Genomic DNA, 21,384 nt, shown 5'->3' with positions numbered 1-21,384 from the left:
ACTCCTTAGGAGAGGATTGAATGAATACATGTTTCAAGTCATTGCTCTGGGAAAGTTTAGCCATTAACGCCTGAGGTATAACATCAAGACTGACAGTGTCCCACACTGCCTTTCACACATCAGACAAAACGGTTTTGCTTGATTCTTGGTGCAGTCTCTTGTAAAATACCAATGTTTGATCAATAAAGTAAATAGAATGTAATACTGTAATAGTACAACTGACGATACGATTATCTGGGTCTATTATATACTTCCCAGCAAAAGTTTATACTCACTTAAAACGCTCACTATATGTTATGTGTGTATATATGTTAGCGTCAATAAGGAAAGTCCGTCAGTAGCGTTACGGCCTAGCCAATAAGGTACTGCCCAGCCAGTAGCGTTACTGGCTAAAACGACTGGACAGTAAGTTTACTGACTGAGTTATTTTTCATTTTTCCGCTTATTGCCTAAGTCAGTAGTGTTACTGACTACAACATTTCCAAAATATTTAGATGTTAATAGATATATAATTATTTCTCCATTGATTGTATTAGAGTGAAACAAAGTAAAAGATAGTACCGACATTCAATGTCACAATGCACAAAGGGTAGGTTATGTTAACTGATATTCACTACTCACTCATGATGAGTCGGCTGGATATTGTCAGATGTGACGGAGTTTCCTTATTGACTCACACACACACACACACACACACACACACACACACACACACACACACACATATATATATATATATATATATATATATATATATATATATATACATACACACACAAACACATATACATATATATATTCACCAAGATCCAGATGACAACGGAGATCCTGTAACGTGTGACTTGTCAGTAGGGTCAGGAGTCTCAAGACCCAGCACTTTCATGGCTTCTGTCTCTCCACATTCCTCCAAAGCTTTGCAAAAGAGTGTGTAAACTTTTAGCCACCATCGAGGTAATGTAGACAACACTTTTTTGACACGGTCAAAAGAGGTTTGCGTATATTAGGACTGTAAGCGTTGTACAACTGCCATGAGGTCGGAGCAATTCTTCTTGAGAATATCATGGTGAACTGCTTCCATTTTCTATCTTCGAGTTAAACAGCCAACAGAACCAGTAGGGTCAAGAGCATAGAACGGTTTTCACTGAGAAAAGACGTTCACTTCAAAGATTCAGATGAGAATTAAGTTCCATACGCTGTTTGAGAGAGAGAGAGAGAGAGCGATTACTTTGCATATGAGGCCATACGACCTACAGAACAAAATAGTACATAATATAATTATTGAGTTACCAAATGTGTACATAGTATGGATCGAAGAAACAAGTTTGCTAACAATGTTCCGCAAAATAAACGTATTTCAAATATTTCACAGAGTTGTTGATGATATTAATATCAGAGGATGTACAGAGACTTTGAATGGAGACGTAATGCCCACTTGATGCCTTTGGACATATTTGCATTCAAGACCATACAACCTACAGTACAAAATAGTACAAAATATAGTTGTTGAGTTACCAGATGGGTACATGGTATGTATCGAAGAAACGAGTTTGCTAACAATGTTTCGCAGAGTAAACGTATTTAAAATGAGAAAATTCACAGAGTTGTTAATGATATTAATATCAGAGGATGTACACAGACTTTGAATGGAGACGCAATGCCCACTTGATGACTTTGGTCATATTTTCATTCAAGACCATACAACCTACGGTACAAAATAATACATAATATAGTTGTTGAGTTGCCAAATGTGTACATAGTATGGATAAAAAAAAAGTTTGCTAACAATGTTTCGCAAAATAAACGTATTTAAAATATTTCACAGAGTTGTTGATGATAATATCAGAGGATGTAAAGAACCTTTGAATGGAGACGTAATGCCCACTTGATGTCTTTGGGCATATTTGCATATAGACCATACGACCTACAATACAAAATAATACATAGTATGGTTCTTGAGTTACCAAATGAGTACATAGTATGGATGGAGTACATACGCTGTTTGGGGACCTTATATTGCTCACTGGTGTTTAACTAGGTCACACAAGTGCATCATAAAAAACAAAACAATATGGCCGTCTTTTCCTGTCTCAATACCTCCCTTCACAACAAATGTTGTGTCGGACCATAGGGCATCTAACCGACAATTTTGGACTACATACTGCGGCACACTTATATCACTAAGGGTAATGCTGTATGCTGCATCAGGTAGAGAGACTGTTCTCGCATACGAGAAGGTAACCACAGGTGACCTGCAATGCTGAATACATAGTCATGAGACAGCAAATGTAAATCAGTACCTCACGCCAGCCAATCGGTAGCAGTAAACATCGAACCATACAGAGGTGTGCACGTTCACATCACTCTAACTGACAAGGGCAATTTCAGGGATTCAGTACATGTCATTTCTAAAGATGGTCAAGTTTATGTGCCTCTCCTGGTTGCTGACAGGCGCCTCCCTGATCTGTTTTTGTAGAAGCCAGGACAGTATTGTGTCTGTTCTAAACAAACTGGAACAGTTTGAGAAGGATCTGATAGATAATAAGGTGGATATGCTTGTCATGCAGAAAGGAATACTTAACACCATAGATGTTGCAAGAGCATCCTTGAGAGCCGAATTAAAGGAAAACATACGTGGTGAAGTGAGGAAAGCCATGGTTGAAATTCTACAAGGAGAGTCTCTTCAAGACATGGTGAAAGGTCAGGTTGTATCGGAATTGCGACATCTGAAACAGGGTTATCATCAGATGAAGAGACAGTGGCATCATGTCTCAAGATCGCTCAGAGACTTCCAGGACGAGACGAACGTATTTCAAAAATCTATTCTGAAGAAGGCATATGTGTGGAATCGAGAGAACACCAGTGATATCTGTGTCAGAGAGAAGCATAGACTGGAAATGCAACTACAGAAATGTGACGTTGCCACTACCACTCTGAAAGCTGACATCAAACGATGTTCGACATTGAAGGAGACGTGTGAGTCACAAATGTCAAAACTTTTAACAAATGTCACTGTGTCTCCTTCTACCCCCGCTCCTCTAAATGCTTCATCAACCTCCAGTACATCTGTGTCAACAACGACACCCAGGCCAGAGGAGAAAAAAGGTAGGATTTTGATAGCTCTAACCTGGTCAAGTACTCCACATCAGTTCCGTCAACTCAGTATTCACAGGAACTCCTTTACTGTCTATCAGTATCTCAACATGAAGTGGGTGACTACCCTTGCCTATATAGGAAAGACAAAGAAACTTCTGATAGGATTATACAACCCTGATAAGATAGTTTCATCTACCCTGGATACAAGTCATGTGACGGTATTAAGAGAACGTGTACGGACATATGGTATGGCAGTGGATGAAGATCGGGACATCGTATTCATGTCCACTTATGAACCACGGCCCTCAATCAGCCGAATGTCTACACAGGGGAAAGACTTCACTTCCATCGTTGACTTATCCACGTACGGGGGCGTTCCAAGGCAAATAACTCTTGACCCAAAGAGAAAGAGGATATATGGGTGTACTGACGGGAAACTGTTCACTGTGACATATGATGGTCAAGGTCAGACAGCATTAGCCACAGGAAGCCATGTGTATGCTGTAACCCTGGATCAGACAGCAGGTGTGTTGTATTATGGATTACAGAAGACACTGATGAAGATGACTGTGTCCAATAATGTGAGTACAGAGGTGACCACACTTAACGCCGTTCCCTGGAACATGAGACTGTATGGAGGCACCATCTACTACAGTAGCTACAAATCTCCTATTGTAGGGGCAGTTGATGTGACATATACCACTGTGGCATATACTCTCCAGTCAGTCAGTATGAAGGGGGCTAGTTCTTACTGTATTTGTTTGATTCCCTAAATGTATCAATCTCATCGACCTACGCAAAAGGGGTGATGATACCAGGCGTTTATGAAAAGGTTGAAAGGTGAGGTATCTACAGGTCCTGTTTCAATATACTGTAGAGAGTACCCGTGAAGAAGGGTTAGAATTGATATTCAGCAACCCATACTTGTTGATCGCGTGGTCAGGCTCGCTGACTTGGTTGACACATGTCATTGTATCCCAATTGCGTAGATCGATGCTCATGCTGTTGATCACTTGATTCTCTGGTACAGAGTCGATTATCTAAAGACCGCATCAATATAGGTGGAATATTGTTGAGTGCGGCGTAAAACTAAACTCGCTCACTCACTCAATTTTAGAGTGATATTGATGACCATATAAGCAAGCATGGCACTAACGATTGCAGACGTCTGTCGTCGACACCAGACAGGAAGTCTTGATTCATGTCAAGGTCACTCAAGATATAGGAGCACTAGCATATGGCTGACTAATGAACAAAATCAGTGTTTCATGTCTTTAATTCTGTGTAATATCTCAGCAACTCAGCAACTTAAAACTATATGGACTATATGGACTATAGGTGATTTGTAAATAATTGCGTCTTGACCAGACAATCGAGTGATTGGCATCATGCTACGTATGTCGGATACTATAACATGCATCAAATTAGTCAGCAAGCCTAACCACCCATTCCAGTTAATTGCTTTTTACGATATAATAAGCATGGGTTGTAACAAAAGACAAAACCCATTCAAAATCCAAATTCGACCAATGTCTAATTTCTGCCAAAAGCAAAGCCAGTTGTCTATGTATATGTAATCTTTCACTGGTCGCCATTTAGTTCCATTGCTTCGTGTCATGTTGGGTAAGTGGTTTAGATGTTGGCTCGCACGCGAAAGACCATGGTTTGATTCCTGTAATGTTAAATTATATGAGGTCAATGGGCGTTTTGATGAAACAAAGTTATCACAGAGTGATTGTTATAGCGTTCACTCGTTACATCAGCGACCCGGATTCTGGTACTGGTATGGTTCCTATTTTTGAATACCATGTCCACAAGAGTCCTGTGCCCTGATAGTGCTCTCGAGCCTTTAGGAAGTCCTCCAGCTCTGCAATTGTTGTCGATTGAAAAGATTTACGCCATTACGCAGGGCGTATCGTCAGTTTGGTGTTGGCATGTCCTAGATATGGTGACAAGACTGTGCATGGAAGGATCACCTCACATACAACATACCTTGTGCTTACGTTTGCAGGACGTCATCATCAATAATCCCAGTTTCGCAAAACAATGTTTGAGTGAGTGAGTGTGTATGTTTTTCACCGCTTTTAGCAATATTCCAGCAATATTACGGCGGGGGACACCAGAAATGGCCTTCACACATTGTGCCCATGCGGGTATCGAACCTGGGTAACAATGTTCGAGTTCCGAGATTTGTAAATATATGTTAAAGTATATGTTAAAAGTAGCGCTGAGATCGTTTTGGCCCAGGGCCAAGCTTAACAATGTTCACCGTGTTCCAATCGCCAATGTTCACCTACAGCAGCAACATGGAAAGGAACTTCCAGCAGCATGTCCAAACCTATTCTACAGGTCTGGCACATGCCTGATAAAGCGATACGTCATAGGCCGCTGAACGTTGGCTGAACTTGGCTAGACGCTGCAAGAGGAGTGGGACAGATTCCATTAAAATGCTCCTGGAAGACTAATATACCACATATGCCCCTTCGAATGATAAACCGCCGTGATGTTGCTGTAATATTGCTAAAAGCGGCGTAAAACCAAACTCAGCCAGTCGAATGATAAATGTTTGCGATATCATATATTTATGTTTGTGCGTGTACATGTGCGTGTACGTGTGTGTGTGTGTCTGTGTTTGTGTAATGCATATGTTACACATATTTACAGTTCAGCTGTATACGATATAATATTAAGGAATTATCAGAGTTGTACCTTCGAAAACAAGTAAAGTATGTGCTAAAAGTGGGAGAATTTTCTAGTTTTTATTTTGTAGATAGCGCTGCTTTTCAAATGTATGCGAGAATGCCGCTTGTTGTATTCAGTCTGCAACGCATAACAGTTAGGTAAAATTAAACATGCCCAATCCCATGACCTGGTCTTGTGCTAAATCTACTTATATCAAGTGTGTTCAAGGACAATAGTTGTGGAAGCAGAAAAACAAGTGTACTTGTCCTCGATATTGGACTGATAAATGTCCGTCAGAGGTCAGAGGGTATCACTAAAGGATCTCAGGGACATCGTCACCTGACCAAAACATCTTGAGATCCGCCTTGAATGCGCTGGCCTAAGCGAGTACCTGATTTTGTTGATGAAAGTCACATGCAGAAAATGTTACACATTTAGATCTGTTTCCACAGATGTCCATGCAATACTTTCAGACAACGTGGATGATTTTATCTTTAATTGGTATGCAAAATATACACAAAGAACGTAATCAAGCTCTCCCTGTATTTTGCAATAATAGGTTTTCAACACCTACGTAAACATAACACTTCTCGTGGTGACCACGATGGAAAAACTTGAGTTTTTACTCACCCGTACGATCCTTTGACTCATACAAAACGACACAATGATTGCAACCTATGTTGATTTTATTAAGATAATTGCTCATTTTAGAAACGAAAACACTAATTTCATACAAAACCATGTCTGTACAAGTATGGCCCTGGGATGTTTACTGTTGAATTTATAGTTGAATGTGAACATTCAAAATGTCATTTTGCGTGTCTTACACGATTCAAAGTCAATACCGTGTGTACCTCAATGTGACTGTATGACAGCCGGCACCCTCCTCCTCATACCTCCTGTCAGCCTCCTGATCCTCTGAAGGGGCAGTCTACGCCATTCCTCGTGTAAAGCAGCTTCCAGTTGTGCCAGGTTCTGTACAGGAGGATCCCTTTGTTACACACGACGATCAGTCATGTACCAGATATGCTCCGAAGGGTTACGATCGGGGCTCCTTCAATCGTGAGATATGTCATGGGGTGCTTAACTAAGTTCTTGCTGTATATAACAATAGCATATTGTTTCATAGTACATTAATTGTCTGTACACGGAATGTGATTTAAACGTTTAACAAAACGTCGTCACATGAAGTGAGTTCTTCTTGTGTAGATTTGCACTTCATTTCCCGTCAAACTCCATTTTTGGGAGATAAACATCATATGTAATAACGCCATCGGTTCCAAATGAATTCCCGTGCTTTAAATACTCAATAACACCCGGAAATTGGCCAACACATGATGTTTATCGACATTGTCAACACAAAAGTAAACACAAAAGTAAGCCAGAAGGCCCACATGGGTTTTACTGTCTGCACTCATTTACATCGAGTACGGATACAACAGTGAAGTGTCATCTGCTGGCCGTTTCAGCTGGTTGCCACGGTAGCATCTGGAACTGCTCATTTGAGACGTCATTCCGTCACAATATGATTTGAATGACGTCACCACTGCTGACGATGCATCAATGCAATTGTGTGCGATATTTGTATGTGTCAATACGCAGCGAATAGTCTTGTGATTTCCGGGAGTCTAATACCATTCGATCATGTTTTTCAACCAATCAGATTAAAGAACATGGTGACTTTGGGGTTACAATACACACTAAACTTTTTCACTCACTCACCATTAACAAATAGATTTGGTAATTAAATACACGTGGCAATGAGGGGGCTTCTTTTTTAAAAAGAATGTAAGAGAACAAGGGCGACATGAAGTACACAATTTGAGATATTGACTGTCACCAGGACAAACAGATCTTATGTTTTTTGAATGAAGGTATTTGTGATCTATTTACGAGCTTTTTCTACACACTGAACGTCTAGATCTACTTTGGGTTCTTGGAAATCTATAGCCAGTTGTTAGATTGTATTGTCAAGTATAGTTAATATGTTTTAGATTTAATTACCAGTTTCAAATTTCTATCCGTGATAATCTACTTGATTTAGTCACGATATGGCTTAACTATTGCAAAAGTAACTTTAAGTTTTAACTCACTCACTCACTACACACTGAACATGCACTTCAGTTGGAGTGTTTCGTGGAAATATTTTTTCTTGACCACGACCATGTTTGCTCAAGACTGGCCAATCAATATGGGCAAGTAACAATTAGGCGATTGTTGGTAATGTATAATTGTAAACTTATCCTGGATATACCATTGATAACGTCAGTTGCCACGTGCACATTCAGAAGGCACAAGGAACATTTTTCACGTGCATTAAAAAAACGGCAACTCATTCAACTGTCTGTGACGTTAACTATTAACTCACTCACTCACTCATTCAACTATCTGTTTCCTGAAAATATTCCACATACGGTAATGAAATGAATATTATAATTTGAGTGAGTGAGTAAGTGGGTTAAAGTTTATAGTCACAGCGGCAGTATTTCAGCCATATCGTGACTATAAATAGTGATTAATTCATGATAAATGTGCAAATTTGAAAAAACTGTCGACAAAAGGACAGTAAAAGCAACTAGTACATCACAGTAACAAGAAATAAAAGTAGCATATATCTCTAAAATAGGATATCAAATTGAGACAATACAATATGAAAAAAGGCTGAGGATCGCCAACAACTGAAGGTTGACAAGAACAGACATGATTTGTCGTGTTCGCGTAAATCAAATTAAAAAAAATAAAATCGCTGAAATTCACCTCAGTAGTTAATGGTAAAGCAATATTCAACACAGCTACAAACAATAGATCAAAACAAAAAGGTATTTATTAACTATTATTTGTATCCAAACTTATGAGGAGGTCAATCCGATCATGTTATTGTATTATTCATAAAGTATCCATGACGATATCAAGAATGTGTTTTCAGAGTGACAGTTTTGATTGACTCTGTGACCTTTATTTATATGTACAGACTGTTTATTTAAACATATCTGGAATATCATCCGCAAACATGGTAATTGGGTCGTTGAAGAAGTTGTTCCTGAAGTCGTTTTCAGCAGGATGGCCTTTGTAAGGAACCCACAATTCGCAATTATTGTTGTTACAATGATTTGCCCATGTGAGAATGTACGCAATACGACGACTAGTCGGGTCAGTCTTTATGACATCAAGGACCTTATCGTTCCAGAAATTAGTCTGCGTATCAATACCATTGTTAAACAGCCCAGACTCTGACACAGCAGCTATCTTGTTTTTTGACTCGGCTATCTCCACTAAGTCTTTCATTATTCTTGAAAAGCCGCTTGTCTGAACCGATGGTGATATGTAATAATAATCTGTTGCAATAACATCAACGTAATCATCGCCAGGGTAAACTTTGAGGTAATCTGCTTTGTCATTTAACCCGGCCGGGCTGAAGACATACAGGAAGTTGTGAACGTTCTTCAAATCACGTAGATACGTAACTATGTATCGGTAAAATGATTTAAGATCATCTTCTGTATTTTGAACCTTATTTCCCAACCCCCAATAAAACCAGTTCCCGTTAAGCTCATGTAGAGGTCTGAAGAGAACAGGGATAAGCTTTCCTTGGTCGTCTGTCAGGTTGTGAGCAATTTCGGCGATCGTGTCAAGGTTCTTCTGGTACTTCCAGTTGAAGTCTCCTCCTGGTAAGAGACGCCTCACAGTATGGAGGACAGTTCCGTTGTCGTCTCCCACCCATGGACTTCCACCAGTGACGGGGTTATACAAATGCTGGCTCAGGGTTGTAATCACACCTCGCTTGTGAGCTTTCTTGGCAAGATGGGACACAACTGTTTTCCTGTCACTACTCAGCTGCCACAGCCCGAGGTCGATTACTGCTGCATACTGGCCAGTCACGCTCTTCACGTCAGATAGCTCATCAGGGTAATCTTTCAAAGCTTGATCAACCTGGAGTATATGAGACAAAGATTGCCAGTTTAGATATCACTATACCTACATCATGTTGACAGTGGTCTGAGTGTGAGTGAGTTTGTTTTTATTATTTATCTGTCTGTCCATAATCATTATCGTTTACACGAGCACCCAAAAGGGAATTGTCAAAAATGTAATCTGAATCCTTAAAAAGTTGGTTAGTACGAATACTGTTTATTTATAAGAGTCATAAACATATTTATACATATCATTGATTTTCCTACAGTCCTTTCAATTAGGATTCTTTTGTGGGATTTCCACCACAGAACCGATGATCGGTAATCCTAACATCCATTGGAGTTGTTGCCAAGGACACGTCAGGTCACCATTACCATTGCCAGCAGCTCATACGTGTGGTATGACACAACTTAAGACACAAACTCCTTTCATGAAGCAACCTTTACTAAGATTAATCTTAAGTCCCATTCCTCAACACTGTACAAAGGATACCTCAGTGACTTCCGATCACCTTAGTGCTTTGTGAAAGGAAGCCCAGATGATGTGTCATCAATGAAGCGGGAACATACTGTCGACATTTGCATTTGTTGTGTATAACTATGTATCATCATCAACTGGTTTAGCAGACCCAGCGTTGGGTTATTTACAGATCACTATGTCATAACTTGAATACTGTTGATCATGATGTAAAACAATATTCACTCGAGTAATCAATATTCATTATCGAGTCATTTCATCTCCACACGTCTTTTCATCAAATATGACAAGTAGTATCGCAACTGTGTAGATCGATGCTCATGATGTCATCCCCTAGTATGGTGATCTGCCTTCTGTTTTTGGCGACCTATAGCCTGTTTGTATAATGTATTGTCTTCGTAAATAAAATAGTTTTAGATGTCCTTGCTAGTTTTAATCACCATCTCTAGTTATTTTACAGTCCTTCGATGACTTATTATTTATCAACTTATATTCATTGTGTATGCAAAACCTTTCTCGTCACTATATGGTTAAAACATTGCGGAGGCGACGTTAAATGTGAACTCACTCACTCACTCACTCACGCGCTCAATCACTGGGCTGTGGATTATTTACATATCCTCGTCATACATCTGGAAAATTGTTGAACTGAACAAAAATGACTGAATCTGATCACGGGTACATGACAATGTGATATTTACCTCAACACAACAATCAAATCACAAGTCGTCAAATACCTACTGTATAACTCCAACCTATATTTGATGTATTTGTTTTGATTTCATAAGGGGCGTGACCACCATATGCACCGCTCCATGTGTCACTGGAATGGCCAAACATGATGGCGTTCGGATTTCTGGCCATGGTCATGAGATTCTTGTAGAGATGTCGTGTCTCTGGTGTAGCGTGTTGATCGACTGGTGCACACAAACCATATTGGAGGACAGTGAGCAACAGTGTGGTGAATATATAGCTGCGGCAGAAATACATTCTCGTTACTTATTGATAATACATAAATATATTGAAAAACAAACAAAACAACAACAAAAATTACCCAAACGTTGAAACATTGTCATATCTTGAGCATTGATATTTTCAGTTTGACGTCATTAGTGAAAAGAACCTTGGTAACCTCTGATGATGGTTTTAGTCAAAAGAAACACAGTATGCTTAGTAAGACCTATGCAAAACCAAATAAATGTCATTAAACCCGACGTGAAAATGGTTTGCTGTTAAAGTAGCTACAGGCAACAAGCATTTCCTTTCGGTTTTATGTTTACCATTTACAGAAACACACTCGGCCATTAATCTCCTTTCATCAACCATCACAAAAAAACGGGATATTTTCCCGTTATTAAGCCCATAGGCCTAAATTAAGATTTCATATTTTTTTTTAGAGTGACGTCCCTTTGCAAAAGCACATGGCGAACATCAGCATATATAACGTTTCTAGTGCAGTTAGAGATTTTCACGTGTACAGAATCTTTCGGAGTCCCATGAGAGGTCAGGTACTCTATACCCAAATAGACAATCTCAATCCATATGACTCAAACGCATTCGCAATAACATATGATAATATCATTATTAAAGTTCATTCCATTTTACTGTGTCTTAGAATAATTTTCTTCAGTTACAAACATTTCCCGAATTTAAGCCCTGGGCTTAATTATGGGCTTAGTTTTGTTAACGAGAGGATTCATTTTCCGTTATTAAGCTCAGGGCTTAAATACGGGAAATCCCGGGTATGAAGGATCCTTTTAATAATGTCAGTTCTCATTTAGTCATTGCATTTTTAAAAGAAATAGATTTGGTAAATGATTTTTAAATAGATAAATATTTTGATTGGAAGTTTACATTAGTAACTCAAATTGTTAGTGGCTGTATCCTCGAGGGGGGTTAAACTACTTTAAAATTATTGTTCCCCTGAGAGGATACGTAAGTCCCAAAACATTCGAAGACATTTTTTATTCATAGTAATATTGTCATTTTAATTGGTGGTTAAATTTGCCTACAATCGCCAGCAGCTGAAGGGATGGTTTAAATCCAGCTAGGGTTCGTGTAGGTAGCAAAGGCACGCTAACTCACTCACTCACTCACTCACTCACTCCTTTCATCAAACATCAACCATTTTGACATCTCTACCCCTTGCAAAACTGTATGAAATCTAACAGCGAGCTTTTAACACACAGAATGATGAATAAGACATGTGCCAATCCAGATTAATTGCATTAAATCGATGTGAAAATGCTTTTGTTGTTAAAGCTACAGAAACAGACATTTCATTTCGAATTTAGGTTTAATCTCCTTTCATCAAACATCAAACATTTTGACATTTTTTATCACATGTAAAACTGCATTAAATCTACAGCGAAATTGTAACACTTACCTTATTGCCATAGTGATAGCAGGGATTTCATAACTTAAAAGTTCTTTTCTCCCCTATATAGGCACTGTTATCTGAAATGGAAGACCATCTGTTTCAAAACCCCAAAACTTCTCACGAATACAGACAATTATACAATTATGGAATGTAGGGTGAGCTATGACTTGACTATATAGAACTATACATGCTTAAAAACGCCTTTAATGGTTTAGAGGATAAAACGTTTGCCATGAGAGAGCGGAAGGTCTTTGGTTCGATCCCCCTGTCCACACCTAAAGAAGTTTATAGACTTTACTTGTGTTTACCCAGCTTGTTTTATTGGTTTGAATGACAGTATTGTAGCTATATTAGGGCGTTCTGTAAATAATCGAATCTGGACCAGACAATCCTGTGATTGATATCTTGAACATGGATCTATGGAATTGGGATACGATGACATGTGTCAACCAATTCAGGAGCCTGACATTAGTTAGTCACCTCTTATCACACAGCATGGTGCTTGCCTCGAACGGTAAAAATCAAAGACTGAGGCATGGTACCTCATGCGATGGCACAATAAAACCAGCATTCGTCCGGAAGGCTATAAACCGCCAAACACATATACATAGACGAGTGAGTGAGTGAGTTAAAATGTTACATCGCATCGGCAATATTACAGCCATATAGCGATGAAAACAAGGTAATCAATTTAAATAGCTGTCGACAAAGGATAGTTAAACCAACTAGACTATCACAGATATATACTTAAAATTAGTAATTTATTCTAAAATACTTTAACTCTTCAGGACGATACAATATAAAAACAGGCTATTGATCGCCAACAACTGAAGGTAGATAACCATACTAGGGTCTATACATAGAAGATGCTATATAGGTACACATATCGTGTATGTGAAGTAATACAATTTGAGTGTGTGAGTAAGTTAATATTTAACGTCACATAGGCAATATTTCAGCCATATCGTGACGACAAAAAGTTATGTACTAAAAATAATTATGTGTATACTTATTTAAAACACCCTGTCAGCGAAGGACAGTATTACCACTAGATTATCACAAATTGACTAGTTTGAGTTCAGTGTAAAATGCTAAATCCTTTCAAAACAACACAATATATAATCGGGCTGTAGATCGCCAACAACTAAAGGTGGATCACCATACTAGGGACCATGGGGACTAACAGTACGTTTCCTTCCTGCAAGTACAGTAATACAATTTGAAATATACCGTTATCCCACACGTACTTAATCGGTTTGTTTTCTATATCCCGCTCTTTAACCTTCAGAAGTCGTTAAGTTAAGACCAAGTAAGTGAGTCTTTTAGCAATATTCCAGCAATATCACGGAGGGGAACACCAGAAAGGGGCTTCACACATTATATTGAACCACTTGTGGGGAATCGAACCCGGATATTAAAGTTAATACATTAATAAAGAGACATAAATACACTCATTAGGCTTTATATTGTTATTGTAAACGAAAACATAAATGTGTATCAGCGGAAATGACAAAAATGCTTAACAAAAAGCTAATAAGAATAAATGTATTTTAAAATCAATTAATGCATCTTTCAATACATATTCATGAAGATGACTGACTTTGGTTTCGTGATTCACAGTTTGTACGTGTTTGTTAATGCAAGGCGCACGATCTGGATGTTTGTGAGTTTCTTGGGGCCATCATACTCACACATGGAATGTGAGAAGCAGATAATGATTTTTTGAATGAATAACATACTCATAAATTGCTTTCGTTTAACTGTAAGTAACGTTGTCTTGAATTTCTTGAATCGCTGCAAATTAACGTCTAGGCAGAAAACATGCTGGTATGCTGAAACTAGGAAGTGCACGATACATTTTGCTGCTCATCGAGCTCAAACGAGACAACCATATTTGTTTGGTGCACCTATCGATACCAATGTGCTACATTAACAAATCGGACAATTGGTGGAAGAACCCCACGCACAACATCCTACCCGATGTCCAGTTTTGATAATAAGCCACCGCCAGGCACGCCTAGCTTGGTGCACACTGTATTTGAGCTTCAGAAGGTCAGAGGTTCGTGAAGATCCGGAATACAACGAGTCTGCCTGTCGTAAGAAGCGACTATCTGGATCGAGCGGTAAGGCTCGCTAACTTGGATTATTTAGTGGACCACTTGCTTGACAACATTAGAATCTATGTCGAAACGTCGCCTAAACAGAATAAAGAAGTTGTATATCCATACAAATAGTCCTCATTCTTCATGTACCCAACTTCTAGAATGCCAATTAAAGAGGTCAAACAAAACAGAAGAGAAAGTTTTGGACAGTTTTACTGTGTAGATTTCATCTGGAAATATCTGATGGCCATGTAAGCGTCAAACGGGGTCCAGGAGAACGCGGGCGTTTGTCAATGGCGTTATCATGGAGATGGAGGTGTAATGGTTAACTGACAACTCATGGGAGAATACGGCTCAACATTTTTGAATGGCATACACTTCAACATCGTTCGAAATTCCCTTTGTCTTAAGCTGACCTAGCGTCACATTGCGGCAGATTAGTGCCCCCTTTACGTCGCTATGTCTGTATATACTACCGGTATACTAATGCCGTGTAGCCATGACCGATTGTTTCTCCGGGCATCATCCCTACAGAAAATGGTTGGAATGAAATGAGAAACGTCTACAAGACAACAACCAGCATCTTTCGCTAGCTCGACTGGTGCAATCTTTGGCTGACATTTGGAACAATATCCCAAAGGTAACTGTTGCTTTCAGATCTCTGGTGTTTAATGTATCAGTTTGTTCTCTCGCCTGTAACAGTCAAATATTCCTTCGGTGGCTTCTCTTATCTGGGTTCTTTAATTACTTCCTTAATTTCAAAGTGCTGCGTTAAAACAACAAACCAAAACCAATCCTTAATGATTTACATTCTGTACTGATCGTTTTAAGTTCGTTTTAAGCTTCAAGTATAGGACATTCTGGTCTGAATACTCATCACATGTAGAAAATGTAGAGGTCTCGGAATGTTTGGATGATTCGAAATGTCATCTCATGCGACCATCTGAGGATGGATGTGTACATTTGTCTTTTCCGGAGCAGAACTCCAAACTTGGCACATGGATAGATCTGGTTCGTGTACTGGTGCCTTTTGGTAGTTTTGGAATTCTGAATAAAATATTTTTGGCGTTTCCATGGCAACTAGTTTGACTTACACTGAAATTAGTGGTATTGCTCTTTTCCGGAGCAGAACTCTAAAACCGTTCAATGTTTCTTCACCAAACTTGGCACATACATAGATCTGGTGGTGTACTGGTGCCTTTTGGTAGTTTGGGATTTCTGAATAAATATTTTTTAGCATTTCCATGGCAACAAGTTTGACTGAAATTGGTGCTAGTGCTCCTTTCTGGAGCAGAACTTTAAAAACCTTTCAATACTCTCCTTCCACTTTTCTATATACACACCTACATATTTGACATAATCATAACTCCTAAACATTATCATGAAGAGTATTTTCCCATTGCGGGGGGATATTGATGACTTTGTCTTCTTGTTAAAATATGTTACTGGAATAAACTAATTGCGCATTATTTAATGTTATGCCACTTTTTAATGGTAAAAGATAATATCATGATTTGTGGTGTTTTCCTTAATCACTGTATGACTGTTGACAGGATACTATCGAAATCGTTATGATTTCATACCAGGCATCGTGGCACGCCCTTGAAGAGATGTGGTGTCAAAAGTCAGTTCCAGTGTGTCTCCAGCATTGGCGTTGATGCAGGCTTTGACTACGTCGACGTATAGACGACACTAAGCGATTGAGGAAAGCTTGGGAAATGTTGTTCCATGTCTGATCCAACGCCTGTGCTAGTTCAACTAACATCAATGGCTGAATCTGGGCTTAACGTAAACGTCTCTCCATTTCATCCCAAGCGTGATCGATAGTGGGCAGTTGCGGAGAAACAGCTGGCCAGTGGAGTACCGGAATGTTCTGCTGTCTCAGGAAATATGTCACAACACAAGCGACATGTGAGCGGGTATTATCTTGCTGAAGCGTGGAGTTCGTCTCGAATGAACGGCTGCACATGGGGCCCAATGAACTCATCCCTGTATCGCAGATCTGTCAGACTGCCATTGTGTCCAACCAAGGGATTTGATGCTTCCTCATACCATAACGCTTTCGCCACCAACCTGTCAACGTTAAACATCGCACGTGTTAGCACATCGTGCACCTCGCCGTCTGTACACCCTTGCAAAGAGCTGTCGAGATGAAATCTCGACTTGTCAGTGAACAAAAGGCCATCGCAATCTTGTCTCTTGTGCCGTAGATCCTGTCTGCACCAGGCAAGACGTGCCTGTCGGTGACGACGGAGCAAAACTGAGCGTATTGCAGGCCGTCAGTGTCGGATGTTGTGCTCCCTCAGTCGGTTCCGTACAGTCCTGGAACTGCTTGGACGTAAGCCTGGAATGGTCCGTGAAATCAAATTGGCAGTCGATTCCTTAGATGGGTAACCCGAATCTGGTTGTCTTGCTGACGTGACGTCACGCAAGGACGGCCGGTGCGAGGGGAAAATCTCTCGTGTTCCCATTCTGCTGAATCCCCATGGTCCCTGGTATGGTGATCTACCTTCTGGTGTTGGCGATCTATAGCTTGTTTTTATATTGTATTGTCCAAATAGTGCTATCAGTTTTAACTCTCCGTACTAGTTTTAGTTGTAATTGTGATATTCTAGTTGTTTTACTGATATTGCCGATGTGACGTTAAATATTAACTAACTCACTCGCCCATTCTGCTGAAAACGTCTCCATATAGATGAGATCATGTTTCGATGGACACCAAATGGCTGGCCACACCATTTTGGGCCATTCCAGTCTCCAACAGCGGAGACGCTGACTTTCTGTAAGTCTGAATAACCAACCGTTCTTCAATTTTCAATATCATGTGTGTGAATTTCAGGTGTCAAAGAACATGCTAAAAGTGAGTAAGTGTAATGTTCACAAAGTGCACGTTGCACGCTCGATACGTAACATCGAATTTCATGCAAAGTGCTTTGCTACGTGTTTATTTAGGGTTATTGTTATAACTTCTCAAATAATTTTTATTTTATGCCATTTTATGTTATGCACAGTTACTTTTGTCCTATCAGGTCGCTGGCTCTTGTTAGTGTGGGCAGGTCAAGGCCAAGATCGTCAAAGTCAAACGGGCACGACATAGGCCGGTTTGCAATGAATAGATATACGTAAACGAGAGGATACGTAAGTCTGAAACTTTCAAAGTAAATTTTGACCCACAAAACTTTAATCGTAGAATATGTGTTATTTTACATAATGACTATATTCACTGCAATCACCAGTGGCTGAAGGGGTGGTGTAAATCCAGCTAGGGTCCCCATGGTCCCTAGTATGGTGATCTACATTCAGTTGCTGGTGATCTATAGCCTGTTGTTATATTGTAATGTGCCAAATAGTATTTAAGTCACTCACTCTCACTAGTTTTAAATCTCTAACTGATTTTTCAGTTCTTTTACTGTTCTTCGCAGACAGATTTTAAGACACAACACAATATAGTATTACAATATGACCCTTTTAAGCCACGATATGGCTGAAATATTGCCAAAGTGACAATACATTTTAACCCACTCATTCACTCACTCACTGACTTTGTGTGATGGCGAATAGGTGCCTGACTCTGAGGGTGTGGGTTAGAATCCCTGATGGGACCCAACCCAACAAAAGTATTAGAATATGTACGTTACAAAGAAAGTGTAATCCCAAATATGACACATGTTACATTTGACCACTTTGTAAATGCATTGTGTATTCATCATTATGATAGTTGGCTGCAAGTCTCCGAAGGAATGACGTTTATTGCGCTGACAGGTGCCATCAATTCAGCATGTGCTGGTGTATGTTGTGTTTGTATGATTCTGAGCAGGGATTTTGGCTCGGAATCGAGAAATCACAATCTTCCGAAGACGCTAGCTCCCAAACATCCTCGCTAATCTCCACGGTATTCATTCCAATAAATCCAATAAATCTCCAGTAGTGGATGCATCTACGGCTTGGTCCCATAATTTTATTACCTCCCTTTGCTGGGTCCGCCTTCGCACAGTAGACAATCAGATAAGCCGTTACAACCGAGCTTGCCAGTGTCAAGAAAGATAGTGGCCGCAGCCGCGAAGGTTTGCTCGCTGTGCGACTCAGATTTAGGGGAAAATCATACAGACAAATTGACAGGTCTCAAACCTTCCAAAAATATATGCAATAACTCCTTCTATCTCTTTCAGAGTATCTCTGCAAAAATTATGTTGCCAAGTTTAATCAGTAAGATAAAGGAAGCGAAAGTGAGTTGTGATAGGAGCGCTGTGATTGGCACGCTCAACTTTCCAGCGTAGACACCTGATTGGATAAAACGCCTGCAAAGGGAGGCAATACAATTATCGGGCCGAGCCGTAGATGCATCCAAGGTACTAGTGGAGATTTATCGGAAGGTTATCGAAGATGGCTCCCAAATTGCTGCTTGGATATTTGTGATGTAGATCTCATTATCAAGGTAAATCGATTGTCTTCAAATGCGTACATAATTTGATTGGGGTATATACTGTGGACAATGTTTAATTCGCCATGAAACTAACTTGATGTGTTAACCTCGTTACGCCCCATTTGTTATATATAATGTTTTGACTCTGTCAATGACAGTATGTACCATTGAGTCCATTCTTTTACGTCACAAGCCCCTGCAGTTGCATAAATAAATGATTCAATTCAAAATACGTTTTTTTATTGCTTTTCGAACACTCGCTACATAAAACAATTGAAATTATTCATGGAATACCGTTCGTAACAGTCTACTTTGTACATAGTAGGTATCTTGTATAACTTAAGAAGGGATGTACATATTTGGGATATCACTTCCAAACAGGGTCATGGGATCGTTAAAGAAGTATCTTCTGAAGTCATTTTCAGCAGGATGACCTTTGTAAGGAACCCACACCGAACAGTGATTGTCATTGCATTGATTAGCCCATGTGAGGATGTATGCAACACGCCGAGTAATCGGGTCACCATTTATCGCAGAAAGGATTTTATCAAACCAGAAATTAGTCTCTGTATCAATGCCATTGTTAAACAGCCCAGCCTCTGACACAGCAGCTATCTTATTCTTGGACTCTGCTATCTCCACAACGTGTTTGACTGCTGTGTGAAAGTCACTTGTCTTATCTTGTGGCGTCTTGTAGTAGAAATCGGTGGCAATAACATCAACGTAGTCATCACCGGGGTACACTTTGAGGTAATCTGTTTTATCCTTGAACTTGTCCGGGCTGAAGACATACAGGAAGTTGTGAACGTTCTTTCGATCACGTAGATACGTAACTATGTATCGGTAAAATGATTTCAGATCATCTTCTGTATTTTGAACCTTATTTCCCAATCCCCAATAAAACCAGTCTCCATTAAGCTCATGAAGAGGTCTGAAGAGAACAGGGATAAGCTTTCCTTGGTCGTCTGTCAGGTTGTGAGCAATATCGGCGATCGTGTCAAGGTTCTTCTGGTACTTCCAATTGAAGTCTCCTCCTGGTAAGAGACGCCTCACGGTATGGAGGACAGTTCCGTTGTCGTCTTCCACCCATGGACTTCCACCAGTGACGGGGTTAAACAGGTGCTGGCTCAGGGTTGAAATCAAACCTCGCTTGTGGGCCTTCTTGATAAGATGGGACAGAATTATCCTTCTGTCATCACTCAACTGCCAGAGCCCAAAGTCGATTACTGCTGCATACTGGCCAGTCACGCTCTTCACGTCAGACAACTCATCTGGATAATCTTTCAAAGCCTGTTCAACCTGTCAATGAATCAAATATGTATCACTACGGTAGGACTACTTTGTTTCCTACTTTAACTGAGTTGGTCGATGTAAAACATGAACGATAGCTGTAAACACCTTGAGACCCATTAAGATCCGGATTAGAATTGGCCTTCTGCAACCCATGCTTGTCGTAAGAGGCGACTAACGGGATCGTTAGTCGCCTCTTGGTTGACACATGTCATCGTATCTTAATTGTGTGGATCGATGCTCATCACCGGATTGTCTGGCCTAATCTTGATTATTTACAGACTGACGCCAAATATCAGGAATATCGCTGAGCTCGACGTTAAACACCATGAAAACACCCCAAAAAAGAATGTGACACTGATCTGTGATTGAGCTCACAACCAGTGATGTGTTCCTTCAATGAAATTGTTATGGCCTCAATGAACTGTTCATCTATACTAAACAATAATACCATGTGTAATCATGCAGTACGCATTTGTCTACGCATGTTGTATTCCATGTTCGTTGTGTAACACCGCACTCAGGAATATTTAAACTATAGGAATACGACTGTATATACACAAATCTGAACCAGAACATCCAGTGATGGATGTTATGAGCAAAGAACGTCTGGATAGAGCAATATGCCCTTAATCGTGTCATCGAGCCAAACCGCCCACTTCATTTGGCTTCCTCATACGATACGAAAACATATTTTCTGGGGGCATATATTCGTATCCGGAATCTCTACATAACTATTACTCTTTCTTTACAAACTGTGAGGTCTAGCTGCATGGGACCAGGAATCGCATTGGGATCACATTGTATGGATGGTGCTCAAGGTATATACATGAGATTAAATTCAATCATAAAATGTATATGTATAGAACAGTTCACGAATGTATGAGTGGACATCGTTAAGTAGATACATACTGTATATGTCCAGCCTTTATCACTAGTGTTAGTAAGGATGTCGTACGGGGCGTGGCCACCGGATGAACCAGTCCACGCCATGACCAAACATAAAGTCATCATCAGAAGGTTCT

General features: G+C 39.8%; 2 protein-coding genes across 2 annotated transcripts; both read right to left on the bottom strand.

Moving 5' to 3' along the window:
* Nucleotides 1-8,751: 8,751 nt before the first annotated feature.
* LOC124290773 (mannan endo-1,4-beta-mannosidase-like) lies at nt 8,752-17,741 on the bottom strand. Its single transcript, XM_046727599.1, has 4 exons — nt 17,662-17,741; nt 16,884-16,990; nt 10,906-11,081; nt 8,752-9,705 (listed from the first exon to the last, which is right to left on the bottom strand). The coding sequence occupies exons 1-4, from the start codon at nt 17,739-17,741 to the stop codon at nt 8,752-8,754; spliced, it is 1,317 nt and encodes a 438-aa protein (XP_046583555.1).
* A 1,551-nt stretch (nt 17,742-19,292) lies between these two features.
* Nucleotides 19,293-21,384, bottom strand: LOC124290771 (mannan endo-1,4-beta-mannosidase-like). Its single transcript, XM_046727597.1, has 2 exons — nt 21,272-21,384; nt 19,293-20,368 (listed from the first exon to the last, which is right to left on the bottom strand). Exons 1-2 carry the CDS (start codon nt 21,371-21,373, stop codon nt 19,409-19,411), a joined length of 1,062 nt encoding a protein of 353 aa, XP_046583553.1. The 5' UTR covers nt 21,374-21,384; the 3' UTR covers nt 19,293-19,408.

The sequence above is a fragment of the Haliotis rubra genome, unplaced genomic scaffold (assembly GCF_003918875.1).
Source record: "Haliotis rubra isolate DU_JTF1 unplaced genomic scaffold, ASM391887v1 Scf474, whole genome shotgun sequence".
Classification (NCBI taxonomy): Eukaryota; Metazoa; Mollusca; class Gastropoda; order Lepetellida; family Haliotidae; genus Haliotis; species Haliotis rubra.
Note: the sequence above shows the minus strand (reverse complement) of the source record. Positions and strands in the feature narration are given on the sequence as shown.